The 24,377-nt window shown below is 52.8% G+C and overlaps 1 protein-coding gene across 3 annotated transcripts in view; it reads right to left on the bottom strand.

Annotated features, from left to right (window-relative positions):
* Positions 1-6,889: 6,889 nt before the first annotated feature.
* PNPLA7 (patatin like phospholipase domain containing 7) overlaps positions 6,890-24,377 on the bottom strand; it is a 117,722-nt gene continuing 100,234 nt past the window's right edge. For 2 of the 3 annotated variants that reach the window (XM_042052283.1, XM_042052284.1), the window contains exons 29-36: positions 24,075-24,144; positions 22,020-22,136; positions 19,998-20,146; positions 18,558-18,710; positions 16,443-16,550; positions 12,376-12,460; positions 8,680-8,783; positions 6,890-7,696 (exon numbers count right to left, since the gene is read on the bottom strand). In XM_042052283.1, coding sequence (XP_041908217.1) covers positions 7,616-7,696; positions 8,680-8,783; positions 12,376-12,460; positions 16,443-16,550; positions 18,558-18,710; positions 19,998-20,146; positions 22,020-22,136; positions 24,075-24,144 — 867 coding nt within the window. In that variant the 3' untranslated portion in view covers positions 6,890-7,615. Of the gene's footprint in view, positions 7,697-8,679; positions 8,784-12,375; positions 12,461-16,442; positions 16,551-18,557; positions 18,711-19,997; positions 20,147-22,019; positions 22,137-24,074; positions 24,145-24,377 lie in introns of those variants that run through there. The other variant, XM_042052285.1, reaches the window with a different exon arrangement.

The following is a 24,377-nucleotide window of genomic DNA, read 5'->3' as shown; positions in this document are numbered from 1 at the left end:
CCAGCTTGAACCTACTGCCACTTCCACCTCAGAGCAGCACAGGAACCCGTCTGTGCTTGTCCCTGCAGCACCATTTGTCCTCATCCTCTTGGTGCCCTCCACAAGCATGACACTAAAAGAAAACCACTCACTTTCCCAAAAGAATTGCTTTGCTGAGCCCTTGCATCAGGCTGGGGTTACATTCCTCTCCTCGACATCATTTTCTGCCGGTAATTGTGAACATGGAATGAAGGGAAGCTGAGGGGGTTTTCTGAGGGGCAGATGAGGAGGCTGGAAATGAGATATCCCAGGCCCGCAGGAGGGTCTGTGCGAGGAGCAGGGGCCCAGCTGCCAGGTGACTTCCAATGGTTTATACCCCACCGGCAGAGAGACATTTTCTCCTGTGGATTCTGCACCTGCAGCCCAGAGGGGCTTTTCCATCACCTGCTCCTCAGCCAGCCTGGCCCAGCAGCCCAAGGGCCCTGGTGACCCTCTGATGGCCGCAGCCCGGCCCGGCGAGGCCGTGGCCCTTCGCAGCTGCCGGGGAAGCACTCGGCTCCGCCGGTATTTTTAGCTCTGCCCACGACATCGCTCGAGTTCACGGCGTGACCTACTTTGGGAAGGCAGAGCTCTCGCCCCGCTGGGTCCCCACGTGCTGGGAGGATGCTGCCAGCCCCAGGAACAGCCCCCCCCAGGGCACCCTGTCCCCAGCACGTGGTGCTCGGCTCTCTCCGCAGAACCCAGGGGCAGATTTTGGGGAGGAGGAGGAGGGTCCTGTGGGAGCCAGGGCTGTCTGCAGCAGGGACATGTGCAGGGCTCCCAGGTGGGTGCTGCTGCTCTGCAGGGACTCAACAGCCTTTTGGTTGGGCTCTGCATTTCCACATTTCCCTTGCCTCGGAAAAAATCAGTAACTCCCAGATTGGTACGGATGCAGCCTGGATTTGGGTGCCCAAGGGAGTTATCCTCAACAGCTCAGCTTCCCAGTGGGCCAAACTGTGTAGCCAGCCCAGCTGGCCCTTAAGGAGCCCCCAGCTTGGCTCTGGTGAACATAAAATCACAGACTGGGTTAGGAGGGATCTTAAAGCATCTCGCTGCCGTGGGAAGGGACACCTCCCATTAGACCAGGTTGCTCCAAGCTGGCCTTGGACACTTTCAGGGATGTGGAGTGGAGCTGCTGGGATGTGTGGACCATGCCCAGGCTCTGGTGTCCACCCTGCCCACGGCTCCATTCCCAGTGTCACTGGGCAGCCAATAAATCTGTCCTGACCTTCTCTCTTGGGCTCTCTAAAAACCTCTTTCCTGACACTGAGAGTGCATGGCAAGGTTCACTGCTTGCAGAAGAGCTCCACAAAGGGACACACTCACCCCAACAACCCCTGCAAAGTTCAGCTCTCCCCTCTGCTTTCAGAACCAAAATCTCCTTCAGCACCGGGTCTGTGTCCCAGCAGGAGTCTCGAAGGCGGCTGTGGCTGCCCTGGGTTGTGCAGCCCCGTGTCAGCACTCACGGCTGCAGCCCAGGCACTGATCCACGAGGCTGGCACAACCTCCTCCTTGGCAGCTCTTTCCTGCCTCATTACCCCCAAAATCCCAGGGGTCCATCGCTTTGCTGGCCCTGCTCTAGAAGCTTTTCTGAACTTTGCTGCGTTAAAAGCTTTCTATTTCCAGCAAGGATGCAAATGGAGGAGAGAGATTTTACAGCCACCAGGTGACAGTGCCAGGGCTGAGCCACGGGCAAGAAGGGGAGAGAAGTCACCCACCAGCCACTTCCAGCTAATCCAGCACCTACCTGGGGAGAGGAACAGCAGCAACAACCTGGTCACACACTGGGAGAGCAGGCCCACACCGGTGGGAGAGGGGAAAGCACCAAAACAGGACTGAGAACAATGACACCAAGGACAACAGAGCCGACACACGGCTCCTTCCCTGGCTCATCCGACCACGCAAGAGCCAACACCCCGCACAGGCTGGGCAAATTCTCATTCCAAATGCAGAAACAGCCCTTCTGGCAGTGGCAGTGATCAGCTGAAACCTTCCCCCAGAGCCCGTGCCTTGAGGCAGCCATTAGTCACTGTGAGGAAGGAGGGTTTGGCAGCTCAGCCCACCCAGAGCCGGACGCTGCCGGATGGAGTGAACACCTCACGCTGGATGCGAACGCAGCCGCAGGCACAGCCAGTGCCACAGACCACATCACTGGGCCTCCCTGGGTCCAGCGGGCTGCAGAGCAGCCTGGCAGGCAATGCCAAGGGCAAACAGGGCATTTGGGGTCACCTGTGACACCCAGAGTTGCCTATGCAGCAGCAACGTGCTCAAGCACGGGCACAGCTCGGAGCTCGCCCCAGGTCAGGGCTGCTCGAGCTGCACCAGCCCTACTCAGCACATTCCCCTGGGGTTGTGCATCACATCTAATGTGCCTTATCCAAGGAAAAAATCTGTCATTTATGGTACATTTAAAATTAATGCACATTTGGTGTTCCTGCTGATCCCAAATTATCCCCGCACGCGTGCTGCAGCGGGGAGCTGTGCTTGGCCCCGCCAGGACTGCGGCGCCTGCGGCGCTGCTGAGCCTCCCTCCCCGGCAGCCACACTGCCAGGGACAAATTCCCAAAAATATGGATTTCCAGCAGCACTTCCACCACTTGTGCCTCACCAGTACCAACTCCTGCCTGGTGCCAGGGGGATCTGTGCCATCCAGGAGGGCACAAAGGACACAAATGTCACACCTTATGGATCAACCTTTCCAGAGCTGGGGGCCCAGCTGCTTCCTGATGGGAACCTCATTCCTGTCCATAACCCCTGAGTGCACGAGGCTTAATTAAAAGCTGTCCCTGCTGATGCTGGTGGCAGTGGTGACTGTGGCTCTGCCACGTGCAAATGCCATGTCTGAGCTACGTGACACTCAGGCCACAGGTGCCTTCCCAGCATTTGGAATGCTGCTCCTGCTGCCTGCAAGGAACCTCCAGGAACCATCCTGGCACACACATAGGTGCGTTTATGGCATTATATGTATTTATGGTATTATATGTATTTATGGTATGTTTATATTTATATGTATTTATGGTATATTCTCTCCTAAAACCCAAATTAAGGCCACTGGGGAAAAGAGGGTCACACCCTCCATGACCTGAGGAGGGGACAGGGACAAAGAGCACGAACACAAACCCCACCAGTCCCAGTGGCAGCAGAACCAGCCATCAGCTGGGAAGGGATATTTATGGGAGTCAGTGCTTTGGTGCCAGCAAAACATCCCAAAATCCTGTTCATCAAACAAATGACACTCACCACTGCCAATGCCTCCTGCCCTAGGACACCATGGTGAAACCTGGCACCCCATGGTCATATTCTGGTAGGGCTCTCAGGATAGAGGCAGTGGCAGGTGCCAGTTTTGCCACGTGGAGCCCTGGAGGGAGAGAAAAATATTTTCCATATATTTCGTGTTTGCTGATTTTCTCACCAGCTCTTCCAGCGACAGCGAGTGAAACCCAGCGGCGCAGCCAAGCCCCCGCATCTCGACAGCTCAAACACAGCCCTCGGGTGGCACGCAGGGAAAATCACACGTTGGGGGAGGTCAGGGAGCACCAGTAAATAGGATGAGATTAATTTGGGAACAACACGCAGGGAGAATGACGTCTGCCAGGGAAGGAGCATCGCTGGGGCCCACCACAGCCTGGCCGTCCCTGCCTGTGGAGCAGAGCCCGGAGGGGCTGCACAGACACATCGGCCCCACACAGGGACAGAAACCTGAGAAGCCACAGCAGGAGCTGTCACAGCCGGCTGGGCATGAGCCAGAGCCCCACGGCACAGATCAAAGCTCTCCCTCAGCCTGGGCAGGGCTTCCTGCAGGGTTTGGACTCATGTTCCTTCTTCTTTCTAAACCCCACTGGAGATTCTCTAGGAGCTCGTGTGGCTGCTTTAAGGAAGAGCTGAGTTTGTTGCTTGCACCGAGCCATTTGCAGGAGGTCAGCCCCAGGGTGCTGCCTGTGGGAACAAGAGTGCCACTGCCACCAGCCCTCGGTGGGGACAACCCCGAACACCCTCCCTCCTCCATGGCATCCCCTCTCCAGAGGGAGCCTGGTTCCCGAATCCCTGCCTGGAGTCCCCTGCCGCACCTGGGCACTGCAGAGCCCGTGGGTGTTCCCCCTCTCCGGCTGCTGGCAGGGGCTCAGCCCAGGCCCCCGAGCAGGATCAGGGCTTGATCCACTGTGAATCCATTGCTGGGACACGTTTCTGAAAGCTCAGTCAAGGCTTTACCCCCACCAGATGTGTCACCAAAAGGTTTTGAGGGGAACATTCCCCCTGCAGCTCCTGCTCATGGCTGTGGCTCCTCAGGACCTTGCTCTGACCCTGCGGCCTCAGGGTGGGCACTGGCTGGCATCAGATTTGTTGTGGGAACAAGCTCTGCGTCCTCTTCACCCACAATGAAGCCTTCAGGCCTCAGCAACTGCTTCAGCTCCTCCAGCAAAGACAAATTAATCAACTACTGGTCAGATTTCACCTTTTTGGGGATGTCACACACCCATGAAGAAACTGCAGGGTGGTTTCCAGGCAAAGCCTGCACCTGGCCTGGGCCAGGAGAGAGGAGCCAGGAGCCTCAGGCTCTTCCAGCCACCCTCCTCCCACTGCATTTCCAGCAAAGCAGAGCCTGGGGGACAAAGGGGTGACACAGCACTGCCTCCTTGGGGCACGTGGGCAGGGATTGATTAAAACCTCCTGCCATGGAATTGCACCCACGGCCACCGGGGTGCCCCTGGGTGTAGGGGCAGCATGGGGCAGGCTCACCTTTGGCACCTCTGGGACCCTGCCTTGCCCAGCCAGGTAGCTGGGCAGGACCCAGCCAGCAGCAAAGCAAGATGGAAAAACAGTTTTGCTTTTCGATTTGTCCCATTATTGGTTTACGTTCCTCAGCATGGAAGAACAGATTGGTTTCATGTCCAGGGCTCAGCTCCGGAAGATGCAGCAGGGAGGAATGACATGATCAATTATTTAGGAGAGACTTTCAGTCTCACATCAGAGGTTCATCTTCTGAATTCATACAGCTGAACTAAGCACTGTTTCCCTGTGGTACAGGGCACAGAGCAAATAGAGAGGCTCTAATTAACACACTCAGGAACCCAATATTTGTCTGTTTTCTGTGACTCCTTCCATGAGCCCAGCAGTTCCCACCCAGGCTCCAGGAGCACATCTGGCTGCCAGGATGTTTATAGGGAAAACACACAGCCTAGAAAGGAATTACCTGTTAGAACAGAGGGGAAGAGCTCTCCTGGAAGAAGAGCAGCTGGGTTCAGGCTGACAGAGCTCTCATTCTTCTGGACAATAACCTGTGGTACCTGTTCTGCCCCTGGCTGGGGGATGCCCTGGGCAGAGGGAACACAGGGAATCAGCCCTTGCTCCAGCAGCACAGCACAGGGGTGTGACAAACACTGTCCATTGCCAGGAGGTTGGATCCAACCTCTGCTGAAGGCACTTTTGCTTTTAGCTGTATCCTTTGGAGGCAGATGGCCCAGGATGGGCTTGGTAAGGGCAACCAGAGGACCTCAGTCATCGCTGGGGTTTGTGCTCCAGTTCTAATCCCCATTTTCCAGGGAGAGGTTCCTGCAGTGTAACCACCTACAAACACAGACACTGAAGGGCCTCACATCTGGTTTGCCATCCCCTCATCAGAAAAATAAAGCTCTGAATTGTTCTGCTGCTGCAGGAAACGTTTGCCTGGAGCAGATTTGCTGGAAGGTGGGCACTCACCTGCACTCACTTCCAGCTTAGAGCTTTTCCCGTAACAGCATCACCATCCTGTAACCAGCCTCAACAGAAATTCAATCTCTCCAGCTCCACAGGCAGCCTGTGCCTCCACAGAAGCCCCCAGCTGGTCCACCTTCACTTCTAAAACCATTTTTAAGTTTTCTTTGTAAGAATGAATTCTTTGCAATAGCAAGGAAAAGCCTCCAGCGACTGCAACATGTTCTGCACACCTGCATTAACCAAAATCTGCATCAAAGATCTGGATGATCCTTGCAGGGAAGGTTTCCAACTGCTTCCACTGCTTCTGGAGGGGCCTGGAGCTGCATGGAGGTTTGGCCAGGCGGGGTGGTCTCACCTGAGAACAAAACACTGACCTGGGGCTCTGACACTTGAAAATAACATTTCGTGTAAGAGGAGCAGCCTCCCTGGGCACAGGCTGCACATTCATGGACATGCCCCATCCCTGGAAGTGTCCAAGGCCAGGCTGGACAGGGCTTGGGGCAGTCTGGGACAGTGGAAGGCGTCCCTGCCCATGGCAGGGGGTGGCATGGGCTGAGCTTTAAGGACCCTTCCCATTCAAACCAGTCTGGGATTCTGTGAAAGAGGAAAACACAACACAGAGCAGGTAAAAGAGAGCCTGTGCCAGGAGGGGAGAGGAGGTTAAATACAGAGAACAGGTCAATTTACAGCTTTTACAGCCCCTAGTCCTCAGTGGTGCCACCAAACACGTTTCTGGCCTTAGGCTGCTGCCTCGAGGGCCAGGAGGGCTGAGGGAAGAAAGCAGCTTTGGGGGTGCCCTCGGTGCTGTGGTTGGATAACAAATCCCTTCAAGGCAACAGCACCTACAGCTGGAGCTGAGCTGGAGGTTACATAAAGCAAGGATCAGCTCGGTTATGCAGCCATTGGCAGTGACAGATGTGGCACAGGCTGAGCAAGCACCAGGGGATGTCTGGACAAGCTCCAACTGCCATCGACAGCTCCAGCCCTGGGGACAGAGCACTGGAGATTCCTTCCCAGTGCCCGACAATACCCGGAGTGACTCCTGCTGGGGTGAGCAGCTGGAAACCCTGTGTGTCCCTTTGCAAGTCTGATACAAGCAGAGGCAAGTTGGGCTCTTAGTTGTTGACAACTTTTCTCTTTGTAGGACCTGATGCAAAGAAACAGCCAGACATTTCAATCCAGCAAAATAACTTTAATTCAACAGGGCAAGTACAGCCAAGTGGTGATTCCAGAGTTGCCTGGCAAGTGTTGGCTCCTTGATCCATCAGTAAATGTCCTGCTGGTGACTCGAGGATCCAGGCTCTGTGGCCACCCTTCCCAATAATTTCTTAGGTTTAGATTTCAAGTGAAATACATTCAGATTTGCTCCTGTCAGAGCATTGCTCACCAGTACATGGCTGGAAGTCACTGAGGAGTTAATTACACAGTTACCTGATCTGTATGAAAAGAAAGCAACGCTGCAACCCACAAACCCCTCAAACCCCTCCCTCTCTCCAGTGCTGCTGCTCGGAGCCTTCCCAGCACCTCGCAGGGGGAGATCCTGGCGTTCCTTGGGCCTCCGCAGTAAAAGCAGCGGCTAAAAACACAGCAGCAAAAATCAAGGCAGCTCTGAACTGCACATTTCCCCTCTGCCAGTCTGTGATCAGTAACTGCTGCTCCTGGCACCTGCAGGAAAGAGCAGGGCCCCCAGCAGCCCCCCCTCCCTGGAGCTCCAAAGGGACTTGGGCACGGTGCAGGTTGTGCTCGGTGCTGAGTGCCTGGCCCTGGCTGGAGAAGGATGAACTCTGGCTTCATTCATCTGGGTGTTGTTTTGGTTTGGTGAAGTATTAAATAAATAAATAGGGCTGCTCTGTCAGTAGGATGGGCTGTGGCTCTCAGCTGGCAGCTCGGCCTCTCCCGAGCTCTACCCCGGCTCTCCCGTGCTGCTCGCCTGGCCCTCCTCACTGGGAACGTTCCTGCGCTTCCTCAGCTGCATGTCCTCATCCTGCAGGAGAAAAGGAAGCACAAACTGATCCTTCAGTGTCCTCTCTGAGCTGGATAAAACCTGTCCTCTTCCCCTTCTTTCCCACCAGCTCAGATAAGCCCAGCAAACAGAACCCACATCACTCCAGCTCCTCTTCAAAACACTGACACCTTCACACGGAGCCTTCCCAATCCATCCTCGTGCTCCCACTGAGGAGCTGTTCATGACTAACACAACAGGCACCTCGTAAACTCTGCTGCAGTCAGAGCAGCAGGGATGTGCCCTGTCTGAGCCGTGCTGCTCAGCCTGGGGGTCACACCACATCTCACATTTACCTCAGGGTGGGCCTGCTGTCCCACAGAATCAAACCTCTGTGTTTGGAAGGGACCTCTGGAAGATAAATCCAGTCATCTGCTCTGAGCAGGGCTGACTCAAGTGCTGGAGCTGATTCTTCAGGGCATGGATTTGCTTTTCAAGTATCCACAAGGGTGGAGTTTGCACCTCTCCCTGCACAGCCCAGGGTGGTGTCAGCTGTGTGCACAGGGCAGTATTTCCCACTGTCCCCAGGCAGGGTTTTCTTTAGCACAAGCTGTGCCCGTCCTCTCTTGGCTTTTTGCTGGGCATCTTCTCCATAACCACCTTCTTCTCCATAACCACCTCCTCCCTACCCACCCCACAGGCAGCTGGCAGATCCTCCCTTCAGCTTCTCTCCTTCAAGCTGGAGGAAATCAGCTCCCTCAGCCTCTCCAGCCCTGATCCACCTCACGAACAAACCCACGGAGCTGCAGGACCAGGATTTAACTGTGCCCAGGTTTTGCCACACATGGCAGGGACTGATCTGAGCAAAGTGAGCATGTGCCATTTAGTGTCTGTACTAACAAAAAGCAAACTCATTTCTGCACAGTCGTCCTCAGCCAGTCCCTCCCAGATGCTTCTTTCCCAACACCTCCACCTCACACTACTCAACAATGACCAGCCACTGCTTGTTCCAGCACGGTTCGTACCGAGTCAGAGTCTTCCTCAACCTGGCTGCTTATGAAATCGAGATAATCATCCTTCTGGTTGTCCAGAACTTCTTCCTCGTACTCAGTCTGGTAGTCTGACTCATCTAAAAGAGAGAAGAGACAAAGCACAGGGTTTAACTGGCAGGCAGAGAGGCAGAGGAAACTGGGAGAGGAGTGATTGCCACTGTCACTGAGCACAGGCACGGGCAGGACAGTGCCAGCAGCTCAGTGAGCTGGGACTGCTCACACACAGATCTCAGCTCCCCAGCACATAAAAGTAAACCATGTCCTCTCTGTGAATTGTTGTCCTGGAGCCCTGCAGAATCCAAGGAACCACAGCACAGCAGCAACTGTTTGGCTCATTCTGGTGGGTGCTGGTTCCCAGCCTGAGGGACACAGACTCTGGTACCGGGGGGATGCTCCCTGGGGAATGCCCTTCACAGCACAGCTGCTGTTTCCCACCCCTCAGCCCAGCCAGACCTGTGGGACACCTTCAGAAGCCTCTGAGCTGCCAATCCCAACTGCCCTGGACACAGAGGCCACAGACTCTGGGAACAGGGATCCCAAGCTTAGGGTGAGCTCTGCCTGGCATGAGCTGATAACTGAGTGTCTCACAATCCCTGTTCCACAGGGGACGGTGACATTCACATTCCTTTCCTCTCTGCAGAGGACAATCACTTGCTTTCTCCAGTAATCCAGAAGATTAACATAATTTAGGGAATCTCAAGAGCTATGCACAGCAGCAGGACATGCCAGCAAGGCCCCAATCCCAGCCTGTTCCTGTGGAATGAGGACACATCAGTGCAGAGCCAACGCCTCTCCCAGCACCTGGAAATCACCTGCAGGTCTGCAAGACAGGCAGCAGGAGCAGGACCTCACAAGGGCCTGGAGGGACAGGACAAGGGGGAATGGCCTTGAGCTGATGGGAAGCAGAGTTAGGTGGGATATTGGGAAGGAATTGTTCCCTGGGAGGGTGGGCAGGCCCTGGCACAGGGTGCCCAGAGCAGCTGTGGCTGCCCCTGGATCCCTGGCAGTGCCCAAGGCCAGGCTGGACATTGGGGCTGGGAGCAGCCTGGGACAGTGGGAGGTGTCCCTGCCCATGGCAGGGGTGGGATGAGATGGGCTTTAAGGTCCCTTCCACCTCAAACCCTTTTATGACTCCACCTGGTGCCAGGAACGTGCTGGGCTGGGGGGGCCCATCGATGGTCCCAGCTCACCCCCAGTGCACCAGCAGAGCCTGTCCCAGCCCTTCGTGACACCAGAGCACGTGGGCAGCGAGGCAGAGCCCGTGGCAGGCAGCACCTTCCTCTGCTGGCACCCAGAGCTTCAGGATGCAATGTAAGGCGTGAAAGTGACATTTCATCATTGCCATAAAACCATGTTTGTGTGACACCAGTTCTTCCACCCCTTTCCTGAGTTAATTCCAGTGTGCTCTGGAGCAATACCTGGGTTCCAGCCCACTGGTGAAGAGAAGGGCCCCTGTTTAAACCGGATCCTTGATTAAGTGTTTCTCCCAGGAGCTGTCAGTAGCATCTGCTCCACGCTGAAGACAACAGCACAGTCTGTTCCACAGCCTTGTCTCCTAACACATAACTACAACCAATTGCTAGAATGTTGGGATTAAAGACATTTGGTCTTTTTTATTTTCTTTTATTATTTTTAGTGGGTTTTTGTTGTTGTTTTTTTTTTTTTTTACTGTGAATTAGAGAATGATTGTTAGTTTTTACTAAAAACACTAATGATAATGCACCAGAGAAACTGGAAACTCATCTGAACAGCAACAGACACCACAAGAGTTTGGAGTTTATACCTCCAATAAAACCAGCTGCCATCAAAACCAAACTCCTTGATTTTCCCAGCACTATTGAGCATTTAACAGGTCTTTCTACAGACACAGAACCAAGAGAGGGGTGACCCTTCTCACATCCTTCACACAGCAGCTCTGGGTGCTGAAGGGGGGAAAGGAGAGCAGGAGGTGGCCCTGCTGTCCCCAGATGTCACCTTCCATCGAGGCTGAGGCTCACAGTGACTGGTCTGGGTTCTACAAAACCTCCCAGAAGCACCAAGCAGGACCAAGGCCCCGCTGCTCTGCTCAGCTCAGCACCACCCAAAGAGCACAGCCCGAAATGCAGCCAGCCAAGAGGAGAACAAAGGTGACGGTGCAGGTTCACAGCCAGGCCACCAAGCAGCTCCATGTCCCCTCTCCTACACAGGTCACAAGCCTCAGACCACCTTCACCCCCATAAGCAGACCAATGCCAGGGCTCACCGGCCTTGAGGAGCCACCTGACAGCCACGAGGCTACTGCAGGGAGGTGCTACCCTCCCCCTGAGCTCACCTCACCACAGACCTTCCCCCACAACTCCAGCTACCTCTTTAGCAAAAATCTCGTGCACAGAGGAATGTCACTGCTGTCACTGCCACCCGAACATGGGCAGGGTCCCTGCAGCCACACAGAGCCACCCACGGCAGGAACACAAAGGATCCTTCACGAGACGGTGCCCACGTGCACGACTCTGCTGCCATCCCATCCTCCCCCTCCTCCAGACTCTACAGCCAAGGGATTTCAGCATCCCTGAGGAACATGTGGCCCCTGCCCATCCCATCCCATCCCATCCCCAGCAGCCCCTGCACTGCCCCTCCTCAGCCCAGAATGTGCCACATCTGCTCCCTGAGCCACGTCCATCTGCCACACTCGCATCCACGGCCTCGCTCTGCAGGAAGCGGGAGCCTAACGGCGGAATAATCAGGAGCTACAGAAAGGAGGAGGATCTGTCCCAGTGCTCTGGTTAAATCTCAGCAAGTCTCAGTGCCTGAGCCTTAAATAACCACATACCATGAACTCTTCACTCTTATTCACAATGGCTGCTTCAACCACGTTTGATTAATATTTTCTTCATAAGGCATATGATTGTAATTAGCATTTCAAATTACCACAGGGACATCTCTACGAACAGTCACAGATGGGAGCACTGCTAACTTTAGCTTTCCCTCTGCAGGAACAAAAATCAGGAGGAGGGGAAGAGACCGTTTAGGAAGAGCTCCAGCCCTGGTGACACACTCGGGGGTTTTGGGCCTGCAAGGCTCTGATCCTTTTGGATCTGGGAGCTCCATGAACAGGGAGCTGCTCCGCAGGGCAGGGCTGCCACAGGGCACAGAGCACCTTTGTGCCACCCTGCAGGAGCTGGTACCTGCTCCTCATCAGTTCACTGCTGCTCCCACAACAGGAGCACACAAAAAGCAGTGGAGCCAGTGAGTCACTCCTGATCCTACTCACGACAGCAGGGAAAACATCCCTGAGGCAGAGCTTTAACTCAGCCTCCTCTCGGCCCAACAGGGCCCAGGAGCCTTCGGGAGGACACAGGACAGCCCGAGGGGATGGAAGCTGAGCTGCCACACATGTTACTTCCCTCGGATGAGACTTGAGCAGGGATTATTGCCACCTGGGAGCACACCAGTAAGAGGCTGACAGCAGGTGCCTCGCCATGGCGAGGACATCCCGCTGCTGCCTGTCCCAGAGGAGGTGGCAGGAGGGGCACACGGAGGGTCTGTCGGGGGCACAGCCCAGGAGGGGCTCTGAGGGGAGCAGGGGATGGCCTCCCACGGCTGGCAGTGCCCAGTGGGGCCCTCCCTGAGCACGGGGAGGGGAGAGCTGGCAGTCAGAGCAGGAGCTGTCCCTCCTCCCGACCCCACTCACCGTCTGCCACCGGAGCCTTGACGGGCTCGATGCGGGACACGATCTCTGCCAGGTCTGTGAAGGAGGTGGTGGGACAGGTCACGTTCTGAAACACAGGGAGAAGGTGAAGGTGTGTCAGCACATACACACAGCAAATCCTAACAAGTTGAGACCGTACAAAAATGATCTCGAACAGACAAAGCTCCAGACGCACACGTTCTCCACAGCTGCCCCCTCAAAAGCCATTACTCATCAGTGAGAAATCCTCAGAACAGCTCTCCTGAGGCAGGTCTGCTGGCAGAGATGGGATTCCCAGCAGTGGGACATGCTCTTAACGGCTCCTATTCCACCCATGCAACAAGAAGCCCTATGAAAAATTTAGCAAGCTACAGAAAAGACCCCAGAGACAATCACAGGAGGGGCTGGGCCCTGGCATGGACAGAGCTCACTCCACTTGTTTATTCTCCATCAGAGCCCCTTTCTAAGAAGGACTGGCTGGTCCAGGTGCAGCTGCCAGGGAGCTCCTGCTTTCCCTTGGGAGAAGGTGTCCAGGTGTCCCATCCCTCAGCTGGAGTGATGCCACAGAGGCTGCAGGGACAGGTGGGCACTGGGTGACCAGGACCCCCCCGGGGCCCCTGCAAGGCCCGGAGCTGGAGATGCTGCAGCGAGCAAGAGCCTGCAGAGAGACATCTCCCACTGCAATTCCTCCTTCCAATAAACCCTTGCTATTTTCACTGTCTCACCCAAGCAGTGGGCTGAGGGTTCTCTATTTTAAGAAGTTCCTGCTCCAGTCTCTCCTCTAAGAAAACCCAACTCTGGCATTTAGGAACCCTCTCGGGCTTCCTGCAGCCCCACCTCCCTCCTTGGGGCTGGGCACAACGTCACCAGGTGGCCACCTGAACACCTCTCACCTTTTTTTAAACCCAGTGAGTTTAATGAACGCAGGAACAGCCCCAACCCAGAGGAAAGGGATGGGGAAGAGCTGGCAGAGGGACCTGGGCTGCCAGGAATTGCTGTGATGGTTGTCTTCCCAAACACCCAGACCTGCCCATGTGCTCCCAGCCAAGGCAGCTTCCTAACACGGGGTTTTCTGAACAACCCTTTGCTCTTCTGGCAAGAACACCGACCCTATGAATCACACAGCCCCTGTGGGGTCACAGCAGTAGCCCATTACTGCTGCAGCAAAGTGCTCTCAGTTGACCTTTCATCTGTAGCTGATTTTGATGCAATTTGGAACAGTCACAGCACAGAGCAGATCCAGGACAAGCAACGGGGGCAGAAAAAAGCCTGGAGAGAATGAAAAGGTAGCTGTGTGAAACAGAACAGCAGTAGCTGAGGACACACACTTTGAAATATCAAGAAGTTGGGAAGCTCATTGTGACTGTTAAGGAACTGCTGGACAGGATAAGTCAGCCCAGGCTTGCTTTGAACATCCAACCTGAACGCTCCCAGCGCAGCACTTGCTGAGAGCTCTTTCCCAGCACAGGGAAGAAAAGCTCCTTGACAGCTCCAGTCTGTGCCACATGACCCCGTGAGGGACACGTGCACCCTCTGGCCACCACACAGACACAGCCATGTGAGGCCATCCCTGGACTCCAAAACCCACGAGGACGAGGTGGCTGCACAGAGCACTCGGGCACACAAGTGCCAGGCTGTCCCTGGGAGCGGGGAGCAGGCAGGGACAGCTTTGGATGGGATCAAAGCCCAGGGCTCTGCATGAACAGCTGAGCAAAATCCTGCAGGGCCCAGCACCAAAGGGTGCCCCAGGAAAACCATCAGCGGCTCCTGAGGTGGGGATGGATGGGAATGAAGTGTGACTGTGCCCTCAGGAGCATCTGTCCCCCAGCTGACCCCCAGGTCAGCCTCTCTGAGGGCACCTGGGGAGGCAGCTGCACCTAAAGCCTCGGCACCAGGACTGGAAAACCACTTGTGGGAAACCAGGTGTCTCCCCACTCTCATTTGGTGCTTTACAAACTGGAGTTTAATGTTTAAGTGCTTCCTCTCACTACTTTTAAGGACAAAATCACCATCCCACCAGATAACACAAAGCAAAGCAGTGTCTCAGATGTACCTGAAACCTACTCTCAAACCTTTCTGATGGTTTTCTTTTTTTCCCCAAGGAGAAAAGTCTTCTCTTTGGCACAATCTTTATGAAATAAATTAGAGGAGAAAGACAGTTACTATTGTAGTCTGCTGGATTATATTTAGCTTTGACTATGAATAACACCTCAGTAGACAAAACTTCCCCCAAGGAGATCCAATTAACGGTGCTGCAGCATTCCATGCTGGGGAAGAGTTAAGGGCTGCTCAAAGTAAAGTTTATGTAAGGTTCCTGTTGTTTGTGTCTTCAGTATTTGCATTTTGGACGCAAGATAAACAGGGACTGAATGATCAAAGCGAAGGAAAAGCATCTAAATGATTAATTATCTGGATTTTAAAATAAAATTGCAATGCTCACGACATGGAAATGAGACGATAAGAAATGGCACTCAGCTCTCAGATGTTGAGCACTCCAGAAATAGATGAAGAACTAAAACATATAAAGCATCAAAACCTTTGCTAATGAAAGGCAAGTTAAAAATATCAGCTGCTCTGCCTGGAAGATAACACAGCTAAAGGACTTAAGTGATTCTAATGGACTAAGGAAAGCAAGAAAAATGCCCCAGTGGGAGCTGCAACAGTTGTTACTTCATAGAAATAAATCTGCAACAGAAGTCAGATGCAAAAATCCTGGGGTTTTGGGCTCCAGAGTTTTAGGAGGATGAGCAGGTGATCCTGCAGGTCCTTGGGAGCACCAGGGATGCACAGAGCCCGTGGTTCGTGCTCTGTAACCCAGGAGGGTTGGTGAGTCACTCTTCCAACCCCGTTCTTTCCATGCTTTGGCACCTCAGCAATCAGCACTTGGTGCCTCGTTATCAATCAAGTGAGTGCAGGGCCAGGCTGTGTCTGCACTGAGGACGGGATGTATCTGATCTGCAGGGCCCTGAAGTGCCCCAGAACCCAGGGTGGGTGTGATAAATGTCATCATGCTGCTGTGATACCATGATATAAGTGAAGTATTCCCCTCCATTAGTGCATCCCATAAAAAGGGCAGTTTTAAAAGAAGTGTCTGTTACAGCAGTGAAAACGTTTGAGGCTTGTAAAAGGGAGGCTGAAGTAGGACACAACCAATTCTGAGAGACACAATTTTCCCTCCCTTAACTTCTTATAACTTTTAACACAAAACCTGAACCCCAGCCCCTCATATCTGATCAGGAGGTGGCAGAGGTGGATTGAGGACCCATCTTCTGCACTCACACTAAAGCACCTCCTCAACCAGGTGTGTTCCCAGTAAGAAATCCCAGGCTGAGGAGTCTGGGGGCTCCTCAGGCTCCTGGATCACCAGCTGCTTTCCTCCATGGCTGAGTCCCTGTGTGCTCCTTCCAAAGCCACTCTGACTCTGCCAGGCAGCGTGGGCAGATCCATCTGATGATGGGAAGTGCAAGTCCCCCTGGAGCTGAGGGTGACATTCACCTCATCCCAGCAGAGCCATTTCCACCCCTCAGTGACTCACAGCCTCTGCTGACACCGAGGGCTCAGATGTGGAATCATCCACCCCTCATCCCTGGCCCCGTGTCCATCCTGCCATCCATCCTGCCATCCATCCTCTCCCTATCTCCAAGCCAAAGTGCTCTGCCACCCACCCCTGGAGAGCTGCAAATCCTCAGTGTCATCTGTCACCTCACTTGACTTCCCTCTGCGAGGCTCACAACGGTTATGATTCATTCTGGCCATCCCTTAAAAAATTACTGCTCATTTCCCTCTCTCTGAAAGATGATGAAAAGAATTACTGGGTAAAACATGAAGCCTTTGTAGCACCTGGGTTTCAAATCAGAGGGATTCAAAGAAGGAGAAGGATAGATCAGAATATATTATAATATATTATCCAAATTCCTCTGAAAGGTGGGAACTGTTTCTTAAAACCAACTGGAACTTCCCTGCCAAGAAATCCAGAGCACTGAGCTGTGACCCAGCCTCGAGGCAGTCACTGTCCCCTGTCCCAGCCCTGAGCAGCTCCTGCAGCACAGAGCATTTCCCTGAGCACTTACATCAGTTTTGGATTTGCAGGTCTCTTGCCTGTCCTTCAGCATCTTGTCAAGGACTCCACTCCTGCACCACACATTAAATACAGTTTTCCCATGCTGGTATCCCACTTCCTGGAAAAAAAAAAAAATCAGGAGGAAAAGAAGTAATTAAGAACTGCTAATAGCATGGAAACAACTGGAAAAAACAGATCCATTGCTCAAAGTTTTACTCTTTTTCTCAGAACACAGTAGGAATGATGTTGAACAACCAAATGGGAGGGACAGAGCAACAGGTTTTGAGAGCCCTGGATCCCCTCTCCAGCCCTGGTGTTGGTATCTCCTCTGGTTTTTGGATGAGGGTTCAGAGCACCTTAGACACTGGGGCTGGAATTCACCTCTCACAATCTATCCCAGTGCAGGGTGGGGGTGATTAAGGGGAGAAAAAGGAGCTGACAGCTCTGGCTGGGTCAGACTGACCCAAATAACCACGAGAAGCTGAGCTTCAGGAACTGACACAGAACCCCCACTGCTCTGGGACTGTACCCCAAAGGGGTTTCACAAGAAAAGATTTCAGCTCCTTGGAAAATGCTGGTGCCCATTTCTATTTCCTGTGAAATCCAGGCATGCAGCTGAAATGAAACCCCCCACTACTTCCCAGCCCCTAAGGATAAAGGAATGCCTGGATTGTCCTCCCCTCTGAGGCCAGCACAGTTCAAAGCTTCACTGTGGGCAGAAGTTATCGAGCTGTGCTGCAGGGAGCGAGGATCCAGGAGGTGCTGCCCCTCCATCCCTGCAGGGTCTCTTGCCAAGAACCTGCTCACAGACAGTGACACGTTTGAGGAACTGCCCTTCTCTCAGGTTTCATCGCACTGACAAGATTTGCCTGGTGCCTTTACATCTCTTTAACAGCACCACATTAGAACAGAGCGGGGATGTGACAGCCCACGATCTGTTCCTGTGATGAACTACCACACCTGTCTGTCAAGGTTTTCAAATCAGCCAGGGCTCTTCAGCTGGCAAAGAACAAAGAACTGTTTATCAGCAAAGCCCTGGATCCACTGGCAGACAGCAGTGTTTGCCCAGGAGCCAAGAGGCACCAAATATCCTAGAGAAAATATTTAGACCGGGGAAATCAGCTGGTGGTTTGGAATAGTTCTGGGTGTCCTAAGGAGTCTGTCAGTGAGAATCTGCAGGGCTAAGCTGTGTTCCTGGAGTTGGTCAGTGTTTGTTAAGCCAGGACCAGAGAGATCAGGCTGCAGCCTAAGGAGCATCACAGCTTCTCACTGAACTGTAATGGAGATTGACTTAAAGGAGTGGTGGTTTCCCAGCCTGGGAGAGGAGCAAAGCTCCGCAGGAACACCTGGACATGGAAGATGCCTGCACAGCTAAAACAGGCAAAGAATGGACAGAGACAGTAAAATCACTTTCTTGACAGGAGACACCGAGCCAGAATCGCTTTGCTGCCCTGCCTGGGCAGGGACATTTCTGCTGTGAACACTGGGTTATGTCACCAGAACAACCCCCTGGAGCCAGCTCTGTCCATGCTGGCACAAACACAACCCAGTGCCAGTGATGTGTGACCTGGCAGCACCACTTTTCCAACGTCCTTCCACCGACACTGGTGCCATTTCCTGACCCTCTGAGGGGTGCAGAGGAATTGTGGATGATGTTTTATTCATAGAAATGTTAAAACATTAACAGAACCAGGAATTTTCATGTTTCCCTCCATTTCCAGAGTTCAAGGCCCCCCTGACAGACTTCTGCAAATCATTCATGCTACAACAAGGAGAGGAGAGCGAGGACAAAGCCCAGCCCACACCAATGCCAAGCCCCAACTGCCCAGAGCAGCTCAGACACCCACGAGCTCTCACCAAGCAGCTAAGCAGGAACTGCCACGAAACAGAGCGAGGCAACCGATCCCTTCCAAGGTCATTATATAATCGAGATTACTAACTCAATTCCCGCTGCTAATCCAATCTCCCGGCCGGGATATCATTCCACACCATTACTGAGTGTCAATTATTCACTCTGTGCCAGCTGACTCCTCTCACTGTCCACCGGCTCCAGCACTAATTAGCACCAGCAGAGCTGTGAGGAGCAGCCATGGGGGGGCCCTGGGCTGCCCAGGGAGGCACTTACACAGATCTCATCGAACTTGCCGAAGTCCAGGGTGCCGTAGCGGTCGATGGGGGGCCGGATGTACTCGCAGTAGTCGCTGTTCTTCACCATCTCCAGCTGCCGCACGCAGCACACGTAGGCCAGGCGCGTCTGGATCTCGGCCATGTTCAGCACCTGCCCGGCACACGAGGCACAAATTCAGCTCCTCCAAGTGCATTTCAGAACGTGCTCTGCGTGTTCCGGGTGGGGGAGAAGCGGCACACGGGCACCCGGTGATGCCCTCGCACAGCAGCACCTCCAGCTGTGCCCCAGGGTGGAGTCTCCGTGATCAGCAGCACAAAGGGATTGCCTTCCAACAGTTCAAGCTTGAACCAAGATTTTCATGCCAGGATATAGTGAAATATCTACAAAACTTAAAGATCTGTGCTGAGGTGAGGGGTGCAGTGACCCTTCAAGGCAGAAAGCAGTGATGCCCCATCCCTGCAAGTGTTCGAGGCCAGGTTGGACAGGGCCTGGAGGAGCCTTGGTGTGGAACTGAGTGAGCTCTAAGGTCCCTTCCAACCCAAGCCAGTCTGTAATTCCATGATTCTCTGATCTGTCCAGTGCCAGGGCAAAGATTTTGCAGAATGGCTGAGGTGGACAGGGACTCCTTGGGATTGTCCAGTCCATCCCTCCTGCCCAGGCAGGGTCAGCTGGGGCAGCTTGTCTAAGACCAACCACATCCAGCTGAGTTTTGACCATCTCCACAGATGGAAACTCTACCAGCCCTCTGTTTGGCCAGTGTTTCACCACTACCAGTACAAAAAAAAGTGGTGTTCAGAAGGAATCTCGTGTTCCCATGGGTGCCTACTGCCATTTGGGCAGTTGGAATATTTCACTGGGTACTACCGAGACCAATTCCAACTGGGGAATGCAATTGGGAGGACAGAATTAAAATCAATATTCACTTGGGGGACAGCTGCACAGCCAGGTAATTTAGGAAATGCAGAATAAGGAACAGAGTTGGCCTGACCACATGCAACAGAAGGAAAATAATAATAATAATAATAATAATAATTTTTAAAAAATCATACTCTGCAGGCCCATGTTTATCAGTTGTGCTTAATTACTGCCAAGTGCTAAAATCTCCCTAAGTCAGTTGTTCAGAGACATACAGGATAGAAAGTGAACTGGACAGATTTACTACTTTTATTGGTAAAATTAATAAATTCTGACTTTATCAGAACATATGCAGCTCCAAAAGGTTTCTTTGCTCTAAGAATTCTGCCAGCCCCCTCCCAATCACTGCCTTCCCCGTGGTGTGAGGGCACTGCCCAGTTCTCTGCACAAGAACTCAAATCCAGTGAAACAACGAAACTGTCACAGACCTGCTCCCTGGACAACAGAGGGAAGCTTCCCATTTCTCCCACTATTCCCACTGCTCTGGAAAACCAGCTGCCATTCCAGTCTAGCCCCCAGTACCTTGACTTTCTCAGCCAGGGGGTTCCACCTCTTCCAGAGCAGCCACCAGCCGGACAGGCAGTCGCCGTAGTTGGTGAGGTCGGTCTCGTCCCGGCTGCCCACGTCGATGGCGATCACCACCTTGGCCCCCATGGACCTGGCCACGTCAGCTGGGGACAGGAGGTGTCAGAGCCCCTCTGCCCTCCCTGCTGCTGCTCCCAGGGGCACACAGGTGCAGGTACAGATCTACATGGCTCAGGTGCATGACCTGAGGTTGCACCTACCATGAGTGAGCAGCCTGGCAGAAGTGACCATCAGTGCCCATCGCTGCAGGACTCAAAAGCCAGGTGGATGTGGCACTTGGGGACACAGGTTAGTGCTGGGGGAATGGTTGGATTTGATAATCTTAGAGGGAACTTCAGCCTAAACAATTCTGTGATTCCATTATGAACATGTGCAGCAGCTCTGCCCAGACCATCCCCGCTCAGGGAGGCTCCATGTGGAGGGAGGGATCCCAAATCAAGCCCTGTGTGACCCCAGGATGAGTCCCCACTGCTGAACTGCTGGGGGACATCACTGACAGGGGATGTTTTGCCCCAGCTCAGTGGGATGACCTGAGGCAGCAGGGGACAGGGGGTGGGACACAGCACCAGAGCAGTGACACCGCGTTGGGAATAATGGGATAGAGCACATCAAACCCACATTAATTCTAAAAAAAGACCTGGGGGACCTGCAGAGAGAACAAGTGGCAGTGCCTTAGAGAGGGGAGGCAGCAGTGCCAGCCCTGCAGGGCCACGGGAGGAGCAGCACAGGGACCTGCCAGCGAGGAGAGGCTGGATGTCAGCCTGAGAACAGCTCCGGGATCCAAGAGAAAGATTCACATTTGAAAGTGGGAGAGAAATGAGGCAACACTTCCTACTTCAAGGTCAGTAAAAGGACGAGCTGCAGTCTTTGGATATGGGTGAGGATTTAGGGAAGCGCCAAGGGAGGGAAGAGAAGGACATGAACCTCACAGAATGAATTTATATTTCTTTCACACCCCCAGAGTCCAAGATAGTTGCAGTTTCCAGAATAGTTTTGCGTAGGAAAACCACAGCTCTGAAGAGCCAATTTAGAGGCTTAATTTAGACACTTCTTTAAATCAGATCTGTTCTGTACCTTGGATTTACTCTCCTGGGCTCCTTCAGTCTATTGTGTGTTTCCCACCCAGAGTCACCCGCATCTGCTCTTTGCCCTCCCCAGCTGTGGAGCTTTGGTTTGCAATTCACACCTCTGCTTACAGACACAGGGAGTGCCAGATGCTGATCTGGGGCATCTATTTTGTGCCATTTCCATTTCTGGGTTTTAGGTAAATACAGCCCTGATGGAAAAATAAAGTCAGGGTGTGACAGGAAGATGTAAATCACTCGGGTTGCTTGGGTGGGGACTCTCTACCTGAGGTTTCTCCCTGTGCACAGTCACAAAGTGCAGTGAGCCCACGGGGCTCTGCTGCCTTGGCCACCCCCTGAGCCACCCACCCTCCTGACTGCTGTGAAACCTGACACAGAACACATCCCAAACACTGCCAGCCCACACCCTTGGGTCCTGCTGGGTTCAGACCCCATCCCACACCCCTCCTTCGATGGCCCTGTGATTCCCCCACTGCCACGTGCTCCAGGTGACACCAGCCTGAGCAGCAAATGCTGTTGCTCTCTCAGAATTATTTCTTAATTAACAGATTGAAGAGAAACTCCAAGGTAGGCTGTATGTCTGTGGTTTGATTCCTACTCTCTCCCTTCAGCAAGCACTAAAATAATTCAGAATTGGCTGGGAGTTGTGTGTTCAGAATTATCAGGAAATACTAAATTAAAAAATACTGTTAATAAAGCCAAGATAAAGGAAACACCCAGGAAACTGAGAGCAAGGACTCCACGTAAGCAGCATGAGGTTAAAGGTGTCTGTGAGATTTCTCTGTGTTTGAGGGAAAAAGCAAGAGGCCCAAGACTTGCAGGCTGTTTGATGGGCAGTTCTGGGAATTTCTTCCCCCAAGAGCTGCGCTCCTACCTGGCAGGTTGTTGATGTAGCCTCCATCCATGAGGAGATGGCCATCCTTGGGGTCACAGAGGGGAGGCATGTACCCCGACAGGGACATGCTGGCACGGACGTACCTCCACAGGGAGCCTGCAGGGAGGGCAGCAGCATTAATTACCCAGCATTAATTACTGCCACGCAGGGGGGAGGCTGGTGCACTCATTAAAATAATCAAGAGATAGAGGCTTTCCTCAGAACACTGTGAGGAAATTATTAAAGCAGTTTATTATTTTATATAGCCTAATCCTGGCTAGGACAAAGCAAAGACTATGCAGACATCAGGCAAAAGCCCCAGAATCCATGGTTTTAAGCCCATCCCTCATATTTACTGCCTTCTGTGAGATCTCAGCATGTTCCTGACTGCAGGCAGCACCAGGGCTTTGTGGAGCTGGGGCTGAGGAGGGAAGGCAAAGGTTTCTCCTGAGGACAGAGGGATGGACAGAAGAAGTGCAGCTGAAGCCACTGTGTTCTACAGAGATCCACAAACCTCTGGCTTTTAGCAGGACCTGAACCTGAAAAATACAAGCTGTAGAACCCCCAAAATTCTATTTTCCCTCCTCTGCAACAAGCAAATGTTTTCACTTGTGAAACCACTGCAAATGCCTGGTGGGGACCATTATCTTCTCTTGGGCCATTTCTGTTGGTCCTATAAGGAGCAGCTATAATCCTTTAAGCTGTTACAAACAAAGTTTAGTCAAGTAGAAATCGATTGGACGTGTTTCCTGTAAAACATTCTGCTTTAAGGCTCTTACACGCTGATTTTTCTCTTAACATTTGCATCAGCCAAATTGGGAAGACACTGCATTTCCACAGGCCAAGAGGCTTGTCTGAGAAGTGAATCTTTAAAATACCAGGAACAAGTGAGCCTTGCAGTGTTAACTCACTGCTCAGTAATTAACTGCTTGGTGCTTCCAACAGCAACTCTTCCCAGCAAATTCCCTGGGAATTGATTTTTTTTTTTCTTTTCTTTTTCAAACAGGTAACAGCTCTGTCTCTAATTACAACCTCAGCACTCCTGCTGCTAGCACAGGTTAATACTGGCACATTTGGGGGTTAATAGTCATAGTTTTAGTGGAACTTCCACCCAAGGAAACTGCTGATGTGTGTTACACCTCACAGACCAAACCAAGATGGGAAATGGCAGCAGCTGGGAACTTAATTTATCTCCATCCCGTGGAGACAACCGTAACCACTCTCCAGCTGATTCCTATCCCTCCATTAAACTTCCACAGGGACAAGCAGCTCGATGGAGTGAGTTTCCTGATCTCAACTGGCTTAACCTGCTGTGGAATGGGAATCCAAAACCTCTGAGAAGGGTTAATTCTTTTTCTGCTTGTTTTAGCTGCCCTGACCAAAGCCCAGAGTCCTTCAGCAGCTCCATAACCCCCCCAGGAATGGCAGGAATGGACAGAGTGACCTGTGCCAGCTCCCAGGACAAACATCAGAGATGTGGCAGCAAAGGCTGCAGCTCCCCCCAGGAATATCTGGGGCACCTGGAGGCCTCCCCTGCAGCCTGAGTCACTGCCCTGTTACCCCAGACAGACAAAAGGCAAAGGCAGGGACACATCCCAGGCACCTCAGATCCTCCTCCCCTCTTCACTCAGTGAGAAACACAAAGGACTGGCCACAAATGAGAGCCTAACCCAGTCCCTGCTTCAGGCAGAGTCTGCTCTGGGGGAAGACAGCTGCATTTAGGGGAATTTGAATCTTCAAAGGTTTCGTTTGCTTTAAGTCTGATTTATGGCTAAAACACCTGCACTTCACTTTAAGGATGCTTCAAGGACACAGAAGGTGCCAATGGACCCATTTTCTCCTCAAACAGGGAATGCAGCATCTCATTTAATTCCTTCCCAGCAGCCCTGTAGTTTGTGTCCTGTGTACAACCACAGTTTGGTGCTCACGAGCAACAGAGAAGGGAGAAACAAAAGGAAAGACAAATTTAAAGGTGAGACAAATTCCAGGAATAAGGGGTGACCCTGAAGTCCCACAGGATGATTTAAGGCCTGGAGAGGCCACGTGCACACTCACCATCCCTGTGCACCCTCATGGCTGAGGCAGTGATGTCGGTGGTGATGGTGAAGTAAGGAATCCACAGATCCTGCAACAGAGGAGTCCCAATTTCACTAAATCTGTGACCTTGCACTTAACCACATCCTCTGCCTGACATACACCAGAGCAACAACCTCCAGACCTTACCAGACAGAGCTACACACGCCTGCATGGATGGAGAGAAAACCCTCAGCCCGGTGTTTAAATCCATAAATTTGTCTCTCATACAAATAATTCACTCAGAACCAAGGCAGACAAAAATCCTCATTTCCTTTTTGCAAT

Source organism: Corvus kubaryi, unplaced genomic scaffold, assembly GCF_017639235.1.
Source record: "Corvus kubaryi isolate FWS band 111438036 unplaced genomic scaffold, C.kubaryi_AGA036_p1.0 78, whole genome shotgun sequence".
NCBI lineage: Eukaryota > Metazoa > Chordata > Aves > Passeriformes > Corvidae > Corvus > Corvus kubaryi.
Note: the sequence above shows the minus strand (reverse complement) of the source record. Positions and strands in the feature narration are given on the sequence as shown.